Source organism: Rissa tridactyla, chromosome 7 (assembly GCF_028500815.1).
Source record: "Rissa tridactyla isolate bRisTri1 chromosome 7, bRisTri1.patW.cur.20221130, whole genome shotgun sequence".
NCBI classification, from domain to species: Eukaryota; Metazoa; Chordata; class Aves; order Charadriiformes; family Laridae; genus Rissa; species Rissa tridactyla.
In genome coordinates this window covers 36,491,718-36,505,815 of record NC_071472.1, presented here as the reverse complement: position 1 = coordinate 36,505,815, position 14,098 = coordinate 36,491,718, and the positions used below count along the sequence as shown (strand labels likewise).

Genomic DNA, 14,098 nt, shown 5'->3' with positions numbered 1-14,098 from the left:
TTTGTTTCCTTTCCATTTTGTACAGCTCCCATGATGCTGAGCATAGCCTTTGAGGTACTTGTTTCTAGGGCTGTATGCAATATCTGCATAAAGGAGTAAGAAAACATTAATAAGGATCACAGAAAATTATATGCCTGTTGTGGGCTGTGTGTAGGGGTCTTCTCCTTCCCTACACACTCTTTCTTTTTTTGCCTCTGATGTGACACTTTGAAAAAAGAGAGGAGGTGGTGTAAGAAATGCCTCCTGTAGGGCCCCAGGGACTGTTACAGTGTTGGCTCTGCCCCAGAATGCTGTATATTTCTTCACTAACGTGATGATGACATTTTGGGCATTTACTAGTGATTTCAGTGCACGTTATATGAAATAAAAGCACAAAAGGAAGGTTAATGAAATATTGGCAAATAACAGAAATAGAGGCAAAAGCGTCCAAGTACTGTAAAAACATGGTTTTCACCCTGAAGAACATAGGTTAGCCTCATCTGCAGCATGGCAGGAGGCATCCTCCCCCCTCCTCCTCGTTTGATTCATACAGAAATAATGAAACATTTTGGAATGAGTGCTCTCGCTAAGGTTTTCACCAGTGGTTTCTTGTCGCAGGCACTATCCAATCTCCAGCTACTGGTTGCTTACGAAAACAAGTCTTGATTTTTTCAAAAGTGAGCAAGCACTGATGTTCTGGGGTATTTAAATGCTCTCCTTAAAATTTCTCATATCTGGGTTGACTTCCTCATCACCTACTTCACAGGTTTTGTCTGTAATTGCATCCTGCGCAGGAATTCTCTTTGTTTGTATAAAAACATCCCAATGTAGTCAGAGAGGAGGAGATGATTTCTCTGGTTTGTTAATAATAACATTAGAGTCTGTCATAACGATCATGAGGTTAGCAGCAATATTCACTGAGCATTGGAGAGATTTCTATGCCCTCGAGAAACTCAGAAGAGAAACCTGATAGTCTGTACACATGCATCCCCTTTTGAGTACTGGCTTCGACTTGCCGCGTGGGTGTCTTTCTCTGGCTCCGCTCTTACTTCAGGGCTCTGATCTAAACCAGGTTGCAGTACGATGAAGGGCTTGATCCTGGGCAGTGCGGGTTACCCACAGCTCGTTCAGACTGCTGCTGTTTGCACAGTGACTCGCAGGATCAAGCCTATATTGAAGAATATTTTAGCAGTATTGTTATCCCTTTTGACATAGGTTGCCTGTGCCACGGTTGTTTGATTTAGGTTATAGATGTGTGCCTCTGCCTTTGTGTTACCTGTTTGAGCTTTGTTTCTTGAGTCATTATATCAACCATCAACCTATTTGGTACATGATTGTGATACATAGTAATGCTGTCTAATTTTGTTTCCCCTAGCAATAAGATGGTTTTGCTTGAACTGTGGATGCTGTTGCCTCAGTTTCTTCTTTTGCTTGATTTCCACCCCCCCCACCCCCCCAATTAGCCATCCTGTGCTCTTCTACATAGTTTTCTTAAGTCCTTACTGTCCTGTTCAGGTTTTACAAGGCTGCCTATCATGATTAATAACTGCATTAAGCACATATAATAGCTTACAGGATTGGGGTTTTTTCTATTACAACTTTGTCCACTATATTTCTGGGGCTAAAACGCTGTGTCCGAGAGGGTGGTGTTGAGCAAGAGAGTTTTAATCATCATGGAGAATAGTCTGTGTTTGTTCAGAAATCCAGTATTCTATTTCTTCGCTCATACAAACATAATTAGAAAGGACTCCATCCAAACTGCAGTGAAAAATAGTATCAAGGGGGAGAGGTTCCTCCATGTGTGTGTGTATATATATGTGTATGTGTATATACATATATATATATATGGAGAGACAGAGAAAGACTGCCTAGGAGAGTCTCGTTTATATTTTCAGTTTACTACAGACTATCTTTTGGTAAAGCAGGTTTTTAGCATTGGCTTCCCTTCCACTGAGGGAGGTGGAAACAGGCTTTCTTATCTGTAGCAACTCACTGATTATTGTGACCTCTTCAGAGCTGTTCAGGAACTTTGTAGAGATGGTATATTTACTGGGAAATATTAATGAGAGGAGTCGAAGCACAGAAGTTTCTTTTGCTAAGGATTAGTGCCCTGTGATGCTGTGCGAGTCCAGCCCTTAGTGGATATGGGAAAATACTCACAGATGCTCCTGTTGGCGGAAACTTTGTTAGTTCCTGTTCTTTCCACTTGATCGTTGCTCTTTGGGATCCTGGGGTTGTGTTGTGCCTGCGTGGCTGCCTGCAGATGGTACCCGGAGGCTCAGCTCATGCACCCAGCTCAGTGAGGCACGGGGAGTGTTAGCCCAGCATTGGCTCAATGCAAAGTGCAGCTGCATAGCTTGGATTGCAGGTAGAGTTTATTTTGTATGTGCTGTCATGAAACAGTGCAGGCAAACCCTGGAGTGTTACAGGATGAAATCCCAGTTTGTTTGTTCGTTTGTTTGTGTTTTTCAAGTACCCGGCCCATCCCTCTCCACCAAACAATACAAACACCTAGGTTGCTATATTCAGTAATAGAGTAAATCAGAGCCCCAGAAATAGTAATGGTCTAAGGTGGTTTTGCTTTTAGTCTCAATGCTACTCTTTTCCTTATTCTTTTCAAACGCAGCCTCTTGCAACTTTGTGAGCGTTTCCAACCTGGAAAAACACAATGGACCAGAAGCAGGGTGCATTTAGCTATTTTATTGTGGCCAACCACAATGAAAAACAAATTTGAGCACACAGCATGCTTGTTCAAATAATAGGTGATATTTTAATAAGGTTCTGATCTAGTTGCTAATGTTTATTAAAATGAGAAGCTTCATTGTGGAGTAACGTTGCAGTGTTAAATTTGCCAGGTTCTGTTTGAGTTTGAGACAGTTCAGAAAACTGAGAACATGTACGTACAGGCTTCCTTTGCGTCTGCCATCTCTTTGGCCTCAGCTATTCTGAGCATGCAGCGGCACACGTGCTTATGAGCTGGCATGATCCAGAACCACAGTAGTTCAGGCAAATACAAATGAAAATGGGTATTACATTAGAAGTGTACTTCTGCGTATGTCACATTAAAAAACACCACAAACACAAAACACAGCCCTCCCCCTTGCAAAAAACCCAGTGCTGCTCAGACCTTCGTTCTGGATTTGTTCCGATAAAATCTAGTCACGCTTCTCTTTGATCTTACTTTAATATCTCTCATTTCAATGTGTTGTTTTAGTGGTGTGATCTGACACTGTTCAAAGTCATAGGAACCCAGTACACTTGAGCATAATCAATACTAAAGAAATGTGCATTATGCATATCTGGAGTATTAAAATTGGTCAGAATAAATGGAAGAATCAGTATCCACACTAGCAATCTTATTTTACTAGAATTTCTTTGTTTTCTATTTCTGTGCTCGAGCGTTTAATAAATAAGTAAACAGAGGAACCTTATCGGGCCCTGGGAATTTAGTACACTTGCAGGGTACATTAGCAGTTGGGCCTTTTACAGCAGGAGTGACTTGTTGCAGCAGCAATTTTTCTGGACTGTTACAGGCTGCCATGGGTAAGGAGCAGTGGGTCTGTTTTTAAGAGCTGGCAAAAGTGATGTAGAGTACGCTTCCAGAAGGTTTGCAGTAAATCTGTGTAGGCGCTTAATGGTTTAAACTCTGCAGAAGGTTCCTTTGCCAGAGGATGCCGCAGATCGAGAAAAGCTTTTAAAGACACGAAGCAGGTTGTTACGTTAGCCCCAGCTCTGCAGCTCCTGTGCTGCAGCCTCAACTGCTGTCAATAATGTTTCCTGGCTTCTGCAGCTGCAATCTCCTCTCTTCTGGGCCCTTGGGGTATTGCAAGACTAACTTTGTGAGGAGGAAAAATAGCTTTATTAATATACTGAATCCCACGGTGTGAAATATTCTCCCTTAAGCTCTACTCGTGGTCTTCTAAAAGCTCCCCTTTTTGAGCTGGCCTGTACGGCCTCTTCCCTGTGTATGAGACTTCACCACAGTGCTTGTGTGTCCTGACTGCGGAGGTGTGTTGGGACCTTCTGCCAGGCTCTCTAAGGTTTTTGCAACCTCTCCGCTGAAAAGGTCCACAGGGATTTCAGGCAGCTTGCCAGTTTCTAGCATAGCTTTCCCCAGCCCTTGGCTGAGAAGAGGCTGCTGCCTGTGGTTTCTTCTGAGCAACGGGAGCCTCACATCATCTTGCTATTTCAGGCTTCTTCTTAAGCCAGTCTTAAAGCTTGGTTTAGGCACAGAAGGTCTTGCAGGGTGCATATAAGCTTGAAGTAGCACTAATATCTTGCCCCAAGTGATTATGTTGGCTTTCAGTCCTAAGGGGAGAAAATCAGGCATCTAAGTGTCTTGGTCATTGCATCTCCAGCACTGCTTAGAAGTGATGTGTAATAAATACTATCAGTTTTTCCGTTTGAATTGTGATTTAGAATTTTCTTCTTGCTTGGGGTGTTAAACAGGCATGAGTTGTATGCATTTTTTTGATGGAGAACGCAGAATGCGTTGTCACTTGGCCTGGTAGAAATTTGAATGTTCTCTTCCGCATATGAAATGTTAGCCCATTACAGTGTTGCCGTGATGCGTGACAGATGCACTGATAAACAAGTAAGTGCCCTTTTGGTCTGGGTTCTGGATGAACGCGCCAAGGAGGCAGAATTTGCCTTTGTGAGTTATTGCAATAAAGTAGAAATTTGGAGGAAGGAGTATTATCAAGAGTCTCTAGTTAGCAAAACTTGAGTAGACAACAGATCTTGTCCAAACTTGCAAAACAAGACCATGTCAAAGCAAGAAAGAAATCAGATCTCCTAACTGCATTCTGTGCATTCATTATCATGAGGCCATTCCTCTAGGGTTTCATTTTTTTTCCTTAAACACGGAAAATGAAGGATCTCTTCAGTCCCTGGGGTGTCACAGTATGGTCTCCCACTATTCTTGGGTGTTCCGCTTTCAGCTCTGGAATGTTTCTGTGCTTGTCGCTTGCTCAAGGATTTAAGCCATTTATTTTGTTTGTTTATAATAGAGTTCTGGTGGGAAGGCAGATGTTATGTGGGAAAGCTATTTTCCGGATCTGTTTATCCCTGTTACATGGAATCTCAGAAACCATCAGTAGCAAGTAGCTATTAGGCATCAGCTTTGAGATATTGGCATTTTTTAGAAGAGGAAATGTATTAGCTCTTATAAGCAGCTTTGCAGCAAGACCAACGATTTTTGGCATGCTTTGGCTCAGTGTTTAAAATGGACATGAGTATGTCTTTGTTTCTATATAATCATTTGACCTTTTGAAATATTGGTATTTTAGGAAATGGTCTGTATTCGTTCATGTCTGACAATAAACAGCTGACTTGAATTCCCAAAATACATCATCTAAGCAATACTTAGCTATGAAGAGATGCTTCTAAATACATCTCATTTGAATTCAAAATTAAAAATCAAAGTTTTCACTTTCACTCATCTTTGTTTACCTTGGCGTCTCAGGATACTTCAAGGAACTTAGCAATTAAATTGTATGCTGTCATGGTAGCAGAATAGCTGAAAAGGGCAAGTCTTCGAGTTTCAAAGAATTCCTGTTTCAAAATATAATCTTCAAGATCTGGCCTTCATCTTTCTTCTGCTGATACTTCCCGGCACTGATTTCACAACAGGCTGAGTTCACAAATTCTTAAGATTTAGCAGGAAACAAGTTAACGTATTAATGTTTTATCAGGAAGGAGTCCTAACTGGGGTATGCATGCACTTGTGAAGACTAGAAAGCTTCTTAGTCTTGGGCATCTGTTATTCTTGCCAAGAATCCGTAGGGTTGCAAATTGCCAAAGCCACATGTACTGAGAGAGCAAAGTAAACACTGTAGAAAGGCAATTTTTGCATTTTCTTCTTGTTCAGCCAAAGAGATTGGACATAGATGGAAAACACTTTCCTCCTTAGGAGGAGGATGACCACAAAACTAGAACATTTTTTTTATTATTATTTGAAGAAAATATATATAAGCACGTACTGCAGCATGTGTTTGAAAGAAGAAAAATCCTAATCATTTGGGGATTTTTTCAACAGTCTGTATCTGAATGCCTTTGGGGGCGCTTCCCTTCCAGGTTGCGGCGTGAGGCAGGTTGGAGTTGTCCCTCCTTCTAGTTGCAGCCTGGCTGCCAAGGTGCGCCAGGCACGTTCACGCTCACTACCCCTGCAACACTCTGCCTGGGCTCTTGGTGTGAAACCAGCCCGTTTCCTAGGGCATTCGGTCTGTTCTGGCTTCGATGCAGAGAGGGAAATGTTTTGCAGAAGGTTTCTGGCCAGTTCCAAAGGAGAGGAGAAAGTATGCGTTATTGAGAAATAGTAAGTCTTGAGCCCAATTAGTGAAGTATTGCATTTCATCGTAGCCGCAGTTGTACAGCAAGTTGTCAGCAGCGGCTACTTCTATTTCATCCTGTGGGTAGTAAACACTGCAAGGATAAACTACGAGTCTCTGGAAGCCTCATACTACTTGTTTTATCACTGCAGTCTATTTTCTTCAACTCTATTTTAAATGGGACAGAAAATGCCATGTGAGTTCATAGCTTGCCTATACATATACATGCTGTGGAAGATGGGAAATATTGCTCTCCTAGCTTTCTGCTTAGGACCAAATTTATTTAGTATTTAGCAGAAAATTGCTTTAGATGTGAAAGATGGGGAAGGGTTGCAGCACTTAGTATTGTTAATTTGTGACTGCAGCTCTGGAGGTAATTTGGTGTTCTGTTGAACCTGTTGGTGAGTAACTCGGGCTCCTTGTGCCTCTGTTCCCATTAAAAATGCATATTGTAGCACTCCTCTGTAAGAAAAATTGTGGGGATAAATCCAAATAGTGATTCAGAGGTGCTAAGGTGTTACGGGGAAGGAGCCATTGAAAATCATACATCTATGTAAAAAAACATTGTTTTTCTTCAGTAGTTACTAGCAAGTGTAATCCAAATAACAGGAACCTGTGGCTTTTGTGTACACCCTTCGTACCTCCCAGGGAGTCCCTGGTTATTGGAAGACCGTGTTTCACCAGGTGTTATTTATTTATTTCATGGTTGTGGAAAAGAGATACCAAACACTGGGGGTTTAATGAATCTTTGATCGGTATCTGCAGGCAGGGTGGGATGGGGTTGTGGCATTTCTTGCCACTCGGGTGTATTTGAGTGCAGCCCTTGCAACGGGGGGGAGGTGTACAGAGCTGCGGGGCATCCAGCAGTAGGCTTGATGAAGGCTGGTTAATTGTGTTATGTGCCGACATGGCAATCAGGGTGTACGGTGTCAGTCTTTATTCAGCTTGCTAGTGAACGGGACCTAACACAGTAAAACAACGTATTACTCCGTCTGCTTTCCAAGGGTAATGGCAAGTATTTTTAGAATCTGGAAATAAAAATTATGCTTCACGTCTGCTGAGGAAGCACAGCAGGACTTCGACTGACTTGAATCCTGACAGTAAATCACTCCATTGATAGAAACCTGTCAGAGGCTATTAGTCTTCAGGCTTATTCCCTGGGAAGCTCTTCTGTGCCCGAGGCTTTGAAGAGACGATGTGAAGCTCCCCCTCAGGTGAGGGAGCCCAGTCCTGCTCTGGCTTTGCCTTTACATGGTTTTCTACGAGTGCACAAGGGCTGTAGCAAAGCTCGTGTGACATTTGCCATGCAGATGGAGTCGGTTCTTTGTGAACATCTGTGTTCTTTTCCCTTTCCCTCCCCCAACTGAATTAGTCACAGAAATATTGTACGATTGGGCTTTCTTTGCAAAAACATTCATAAGAGGCTTTCGGTTATGTAGAAATAGAAACTTGGTACCCAACAGTGATTGTTGAGAGAGATCTAAAAGGTGTTTCAGAGTGTATGTACATATTTATCCATTGCTACAGTTAGGCTTTTTGTTTGTTTTTTGCATAAGTATTAAATGGGCGGATAATATATAAGCAGGAAAGGTACGTTAAAGAGAAAAATCCATGATATTTTTTTTTTATTTTCTTTCAACAGACATACATTGGCAGTGTGGTGATATCAATAAACCCTTACAGATCTTTACCCATTTATACTCCAGAGAAAGTGGAAGAATACAGAAACCGAAACTTTTATGAACTCAGTCCTCACATGTAAGTATCGTGAAGAAGTTTTAGTTTTCATTCTGTCCTGGAACAGATGGTACCAGCTGTGTCTGTCATCAAAAGTCTGTGTTGATTAAAGCAAAAAAAAACCCCAAATCACACCACCACTCCTCCAAAATGAATTTTTATTAATTCATCCTTATTTTAAAGAGAAGTCAAGATGAGTTACTCTTTCTGTTTCATGTATTTAGATCCTGGTATGTGAATTTCAGAACATTTTCCTGTGATTGTTAGCAGTAGCCTTTATTACTGCATTGGAAAGCAAGTAGTCTGTTTTCGAGGAAATCTGTTTCTTTCGAAGTCCAGATTGCCTTGTGAAAGCCTCTAGGTGTTAAAAATTTTTGGGTCATATAGTGTTAATTTTGATATCTGAAACTCTTAATTTCTCTTTACACAATTCAAAAAATGAAAAAAACCCACCATGATGAATGCAGAAACATATTGGATATGTCTGAATGGTAACTGTAGGAAAATAAACCTTGGTCTCCTCTGTGCTGGGTGAAAATGAGCCTGTTCTAAAAGGGCAGAGTACCACAAATATAGAATGCAAATTTTAAGGCTAAAATATATAGCATATATACAGACATATAATATTGCAAAATATGATTTGCATGTGATGTAAATTCCAAGTCTACATTTAGGAATAGAAGGCTGGGAAGTAGGTATAATCTCTTATTCTGACTTTGATTCACCTTCTGTAATTCCTCTACAAGGGTCCGTATTGCCAATAAGTCAAAGGCCTTGCCTTGTAGTTATAGAGAACTGACACAACGCCCATTATTTGGGCCTGGTCAGAATTATTGGGAGTAATGGAACGTGGTTAAGCCCTGTCCATAATAGGACAGGACTTTAGTCACAGGTGTAGGTGGTATGGCTGAAAATGAGGTATCTTGTCTTCCGGGTCTGTATGTTGTGGTAATCATTCTATCTTGGTAGACATCATAGTGGTGAGCTTAAAGACAGCTAGTCCTCTTCCCCGCATGATGCTGGGATAGCGGATGTTCCCAGTGTGTTGTGAGGTTGCCATCTGACTTTGCAGTCACATACTCAGGAGACTGACTTGAGTGATCAGTGATCAGATGAGTGTCTAAACATGGCCATAAATCTATGCATCTTCCTTCAGTGTTAGCTTTTAGGTTAAAAGGAAATTATGTATGGAAAGAGTTCTGGAATTTATTTTGTTCTGATTAATTTTTTGCCCTCATGCTTCATCTGTAACTACGCCAGATATGTTGGCTGAAATGCAAATAGCCAATTAATCAGATGAAATAAGCTTCCCATAGTTCTTGGCCCTCTTGGATCTGAACTCTGGCTATGTTCAGGTTTTCTTTCTTCACAGTTTTGTTTAGCAAGCACAATTGCTTGCTAAATTAGCACAGTTGCTTTCTAAAAGAACTTTCTGCTCTGCTAACTTTGTTCAGCTGTATAAAATTTACTGTCATATGATGGAAGATTTTAAAAATAAAATCTGGGAGTTACAGTTTGACATTCTGAAAGTCAGTACTATGTGCTTGGTTACATGTTGAATCAAGTACACAGTAATATATTGATCTCTGCATTTTTCCCATCTCTCTTGAGGGATGTTTTTCCAGAATAGAAACGGTCAACAGTCATTCTTGTGTGTATTATGAGGGTCTTTACTTGGTAGAAAAATGTTTCGTAAACATCATTCATCACTAATGACAATAATTTTATGGTCAGGCTGCCGTCTCAAAGCAAGAACTTCTGGAGTCCAAACACTAGAAATCCACTTTAAGAGCAGTAGTTTGAAGTGAGGAAATGTAGAATTTTAACTATGTCAGGAGATCTCGACTGTGTGATAGTAATAGATTTTCCTTGCAAGTTTGGATAGAATGCCAAGTCATTAAAAGTGTAAGGCTAATTTGTCTTGGACAGATACGTCTCTCCAGAAATTTGCTTTATTTGGTATTGCTTCTGTAGGAAAATTTTGTCTTCTGACAACATCTCTTTGAAACTACAGGACTATGAAATAATCTTTGTTATGTTGCTTTTTTGTTTGGTTGGTTTGGGTTTGGTTTTTGTTTGTTTCTTTTTTGTTTTGTTTTGTTTTTTTACAGATACAATGTTTTCTTTTCAAAGTGTAGAAATATAAAATGATCTTACTTTATGGTGACCTTGCGTCCCTTCCCACCTGTCTGTAGGTGCTTATGAGAACTGCAGAATCAAGGGAGACACTTGTCTCTGCTAAAGTTGGTAAACTTCTCACTGTCTTTAAAAGATGCTTTTAAAATATTGTAGGTGTCTAAAATAAGGGCTATGTAGGCTGTCTTACGCCATCTCTGACAAGCCTAAACAACTTTTCATCCCCTTTAATATAGAGTGCCTTGTGCTGTAGCCTAAGGATTGATGCCAGTCCACTTGCTCACTCTATGAACATAGAGCTGGTACTTGAATGCTGCCTCATAGACCATGAGGTGAGCTTCCAGGTTGACCATATGGTCCTGCTGCAGCCCAGCCTAGACTGATCACCAACGGGGTGCTTGCCTACCACGCTGGTCAGTACAGGCCAGGAACTGGGTTTGGGACAGAGCCGGCATCCTCCCAGTCTTGGAGCTTGCAGCTAATGCTAGGGTTGACTGATCTTGGGAGTAGGAGGCCATGGTTAAAAGCAGGGTTCAGGCATGTCTGAGGATGTTGCTACAATTCCACAGAGACCTTGCAATCTTCAAGCTTTTTTTTTTTTTTTTTTTTTTCCAGCTCAGGAACTTTAATGAAGAGATGCTGTGAGACCAAATTGCAATTTGTGGTATTCTGACGTGGGGTAAAAAAACCCCACATTGATTTGTGGAGATGTACATATTTTTCTTTGATGTGTAAATCTCCATTAAGCCATGGCCTTTTCAGAAGAATTGATTGTGGGTAAGCCCACCGTGCCATTTAAGTATGCTTTGGGAAAAGGCTTTTGGTTCCTATTGCATAATCCTGAGCAAAGCAAAACTCTTGACTGTTTATAAGGAAATTAATGCATATGACCTAGAAAGTATGTCTAGAAATAAAACGATATATAGTGTGTTTATTTCAGCATCTCCTTTGTACAAATAATCAATCTAATTTTGTTACTAGTGCTAGCTAGAAAAATGCAAAGAATTTATTGCAGAAAATTTCTAGCAGCAATTTGGTTTGAGATTCCTACAGAAACCAAGTCTGTGTGGCACCAAAACTCTTCTGTCAGAAACAAACATGCTGTTACCTGTTAACATGGTAGCTCATATTCTCCAAGGTCTGTCGTTTTGGAGAGAACCTTCAGGTTTGGGAATCACAGGTTTTAAGTGTCAGTGTCTCTGGAGCAGGCTGCCATGGGACACTCCCAGAGCTCTGGCTGCGTGTGGGAGCTCCTGGGAAACAAGGAATCTGACCATGTTTTGCTTATTTTCCGGTAGTTTCATATGACCTTCTGTCTATGCTTGAGGTGTGTGCAAGCATTTGTATGCGATGGATTGGTATAGGGGGGATGTGCTTGAGAATGCCAGCAGAGAGTCCCAGTAAAATAGCAGGCTTGGTGAGCAAATGAAAACAGAAGGAAAAAGGGAGAAAAGTATATAATGACATGAAGGGAATCCATACCTAGGGATTTTTTTCCATATATGGTCACTGAAGGAAACACAGACTCACGGGAGTGAAAATCTGTCCACATGTTTTCTTAGCCCTAGTCTGAAAGGCGAGGGAGTAAACGCCTAGTTATCTGCTCTACGTTTCATCAACCTTAAGAGCGTCTGCGAGAGTGACTGAGGCTTTCAGTGACGCTAGTTAATACTTAATTGCAGGCTTTGGGCATTGTTTTTTTTTTTTTAGTTATTTTTTTAAAATGTTCTTTGGAAACTACAGAGTAAGGCCACGGACACATTTTGAATGGGCAGCTAAACTGAATTTCTGGAAGAAAGTTTCTGGTCAGGTTATTTTGGATAGTGTTATACCTCATAAAATTTGATCAAAGAGATTTTTATTTTAATAGTCCATTCCTCTCTAAATATACCACTGTTGTTGTGGCACCATGTAATAAAGTGTTACTTTTCTAGGCCTTCTGAATGCTTATTTTCATAGTCTATGGCTATTTGCATAGCTGTAATAGGAAGTTTACCAAGCTTTTAAATTGTTTTTTGTTTTTGTTTTTTTTTTTTCAAAGTTTTGTTAATCTTGCTGGTTTTGTCTTTATCTGCAAGGCAGGATCAAACTTGCCTCTGACTTGACAGGGCGGAGTATGACATTTCAGTGTTCAGTTTGCTGCTTGATTTGTGCAGTCCTTACACTTCTGTTCTGCTCTTTTAGTTGATGTAATTACTATTTCAGTCGATGTAATTGCTGTTTTGCTTACCTTGTGGGTAACCTAGACACACGAGAGAACCAAGCTGCCTGTCTTGGTAATTTACATTGACTTCTACAAGGGACAAGGGCATCTGCTGGCATCTTCAAAGTGAACGCATTAGGAAATAAATAGCTTGTAGTATCACATATTTGTAACCATCATGCTGTATCACTTTCCTACCAGTAACAGATTTGCTTTAAGGGGGACTGCAGAGTGGGTGCTTTCTTGCTTTTCCTATCTTAACATCGGCTCCTGGCAGCTCTCTGTCTCTGGGAGGTAGCATGGCATGTGACTCTTTGCTCCCCTTCATGTTCTGAAAAGCCTTACCTGCTCGCTCTAGAAGAATCACAGATTATTTTAAGTTGAGGGACAAAATTGAAAGTGGCAACAGTATGCCTAACGGCAAGCTACAAGCAAATAGGAGTTCAGAGTCAACGTGCATTTTTTTTAAGCTATGCACTGAATTATTTACGGTGCATAATTGGGAGAGCAGGAAAATATCTGGAGAAGGCTTTTATCTATTGAATTCCACTTAGGCTGTTTTGCTGTTTATTCTGTTTACTTGTTAATAGCTCTTTTAAGTCAAGTATTTCTGAAAAGATAATAGTTTTGCCTTATAAGCTTTTGAATTCAGAGAGACTTAAACTCCTGCAGGCAACTCGTGAAAACCAGCTTGTCTTTATATGGGATATAAACACAAAGATACCAACCTTATGCCTATTAAAATACAAGAATGAGGAACTTATTAATGTTTCCAATTTCAATGATCATCATATTAATAATTATTGGGACATATTGGGATATTCTGTGAATATCTGCAATTACTCTGACAATAGATAAAATTTGCTGTTTCCTTCTCAAGTTTTGAGACAATGTAAACAGTGAATATAGAAGCTATATTTTTGCTTCTGGCTTTTTTTGCTGGTATTCCAGGATTGCATGTCTTCCGAAACACCAAGGTTACAGTAACTCTCTTTCCTCCTGGATTTAAAGCAAAAATTTTTGTCTAAAGGGCACGAGAAAGTCCCAGCTGTGAGTGGTAGTTTTTGCCTATATGTAAAACTCACCTTTTCCCCATAGGTAGTGGAGCTTTAAGATACAAAGTCGCTATCTTTATTTGTTGAAGAAGGAGATGGTGGGGTGAGAGCCTGTGCCACAGTTCAGTGTCCTTCATTGCCCCAGTTTATTTTAGCATTTCCTTTTCAGTTTGCCCTTTCCTCATCCTTTCCTTTTGTTTTGAGGGGGGGTTTGGGTGTTTTGGGTGTGTGTGGGGTTTTTTTGGTTGTTTGGGTTTTTTTGTTCTTTTTTTTTTTAATTTCCCCCCTATGGTTTTGTTCACCTTGCAGCAGTATCCCCTTTTTACAGACCTTTTGTCCTTTTTCCTAATAATTCCTGACTTCTCCAGAGACTCAGCCTTTGGACTTGTTCATGTGGCTCAGCAGAGTGCCTCTTTCAGGAGAGATTTATAGTCGAGGGAAGATGATCACTTCAGAGGTTAGTTGGCAAAATTAACCCCTGGGCAGAGAGGGAGCATCTATGGCTGACAGAAATCATAAATAGCAATTAGAGAGGACTGCCAGTATCTAATTGTTAAACCCATGCTAGGAATGAGTTGAAAGAAGAAAGGGAGGGAAAAAAACCTACAGAGAATATTGAAGTCTTATTTTGGAAGGGGTCAGGCTTATTACTTTCTTAA

General features: G+C 40.5%; 1 protein-coding gene across 5 annotated transcripts in view; it reads left to right on the top strand.

Moving 5' to 3' along the window:
• The window catches only part of MYO1B (myosin IB), a 115,008-nt gene that overhangs the window by 24,584 nt on the left and 76,326 nt on the right, over positions 1-14,098 (top strand). For all 5 annotated transcript variants that reach the window (XM_054208472.1, XM_054208475.1, XM_054208473.1 and 2 more), the window contains exon 3: positions 7,951-8,066. In XM_054208472.1, coding sequence (XP_054064447.1) covers positions 7,951-8,066 — 116 coding nt within the window. The remainder of the gene's footprint in view (positions 1-7,950; positions 8,067-14,098) is intronic.